Source organism: Olea europaea, chromosome 12 (genome assembly GCF_002742605.1).
Source record: "Olea europaea var. sylvestris chromosome 12, O_europaea_v1, whole genome shotgun sequence".
NCBI classification, from domain to species: Eukaryota; Viridiplantae; Streptophyta; class Magnoliopsida; order Lamiales; family Oleaceae; genus Olea; species Olea europaea.
In genome coordinates this window covers 13851278-13853049 of record NC_036248.1, presented here as the reverse complement: position 1 = coordinate 13853049, position 1772 = coordinate 13851278, and the positions used below count along the sequence as shown (strand labels likewise).

Here is a 1772-nt window from a genome sequence, read left to right as displayed (position 1 = left end):
CGAATATTAATTGTTTATAATTTCCTAACATAATTTTTTAATTTGTGTCTTTAAAGTTTCGCAAGTGAATTTTGTACTATATATCGGTATAAGTCTTAATATTCGTAATTTCAAATGCGTCCGTTTCTGTAATGGTTAAATTTGTGTCTTTAAAAGTTTTGCAAGTGAATTTTGTACTATATACCGGCATAAGTCTTAATATTCGTAATTTCAAAGGCGTCTGTTTCTGTAATGGTTAGGTTACGAAAGAGGGAAAATAAAAACATGCTTATAAGTACCAAAACCACTTAAACATATTTGTTTAAAAGGTAATAGTCTTTTTTTAACCAATGGGTATCATAATTTTTGGACTTACTTTTTTATTTGATCTCATATTATTTTACTCTTATCCTTTATTGTATTCATAAAAATATTAAATAACATAAAGGGCATTTTGATAATTTAAAAAATTATTTTTGCTTAAAAATAAGTAATTTTTTAATATATAAATGTGCTTGATGTATTTATAAGCACAAGCATGCATAACTTTACTTCTCTTATATGTAAAAAGCTTATTTGATTTTAAGCCCATCCAAATATGTTAGTGCAGGAGAAGGATGAAAGCTAATTATTGTACATAATGAATGTGAAAATTACATATGAGAAAAAAAATCCAACACTTGCAATTTTTAATATTCATTTTAATTATTTTTATTGGTGATGATATTGCAATTTGACATATCACCCTTACTCTTCTTGTTAATAAACTATTTATAAACTTGACAAACTGAGGCGCAGAGAGAGTGCGACTGTGTAATAATTGGGCTTTATTGAGAAAATACTCGGTTGCTATTTATTCTTCCTTGGGTGCTCAAGATTTCACCATTCTTGAACACGATGTTTTCAACATTTTGAGCTGAACCTTTCAGAAAATGGACTTTAACTTCTTGTATGGGCATATGAATACACTTTTCTTAAGAGTACATCTTTAAATCTGCTGAGGTACCACAATTTTTTCTCCCTTTTATTCAGTCAATTTACCTACACTGTAGAGGAATTTTTCATGGTATAATGAGGGATTTTCCATCTTGTTTGGGGGAAAATGGTGTACAAATTGCTAATTCTTCATCATCAAATGCAACTAGGGCTGCCCAAAATCTTGTTACGTGTGTTTATCAGTGTCAATTACAAAGCATTTCTCGCTTCATTACCATTACATGGACTAAGTATTTGATGGGCCAAGGATTTAGTGTTGGAATTGAAAATTCCACAATAGTTGAAATCAAACCCTGGTTGTTTTCCAAGAGAAAAGGGTTCAAGAATTTGGAGGTGGGCTCTAATTTAATTGACATTTATTGGGATTTATCCTCTGCAATATTTGGTTATGGGCCAGAACCCTTGGAGAGTTTCTATGTAGCTGTTGTGTTTAATCAAGAACTGATTTTACTTCTTGGGGACTTGCAGAACCAAGTGTACAAGAAAATAGATGTGTCCCCCTTTCCTTGTAATGCAGTTTTTGTTGCTAAAAGGGAACATATGTTTGGGAAGAAATTGTACAATTCAAAGGCTCAATTTTGTGACAAGGGAAAAGTACATAATATTCGGATTGAATTTGACACTGATGGGGGTGAGGATCCATGTTTAGTGATCAGCATAGACAGCAAAGAAATGATAAGAGTGACACATCTTAAATGGAAATTCAGAGGCAATACTACAATTTTGGTGGAGAGATTTCCAGTTGAGGTTTATTGGGATGTTTATAGTTGGCTGTTTGGTAATGTTATGAGCAATGC

At 31.7% G+C, this 1772-nt stretch overlaps 1 protein-coding gene across 1 annotated transcript in view; it reads left to right on the top strand.

Annotated features, from left to right (window-relative positions):
- The first annotated feature begins 1050 nt into the window (after positions 1 to 1050).
- The window catches only part of LOC111406644, a 6707-nt gene continuing 5985 nt past the window's right edge, over positions 1051 to 1772 (top strand). Inside the window, exon 1 of the mRNA XM_023036032.1 lies at positions 1051 to 1748. Within this exon, the coding sequence (XP_022891800.1) occupies positions 1051 to 1748 (698 nt within the window). The remainder of the gene's footprint in view (positions 1749 to 1772) is intronic.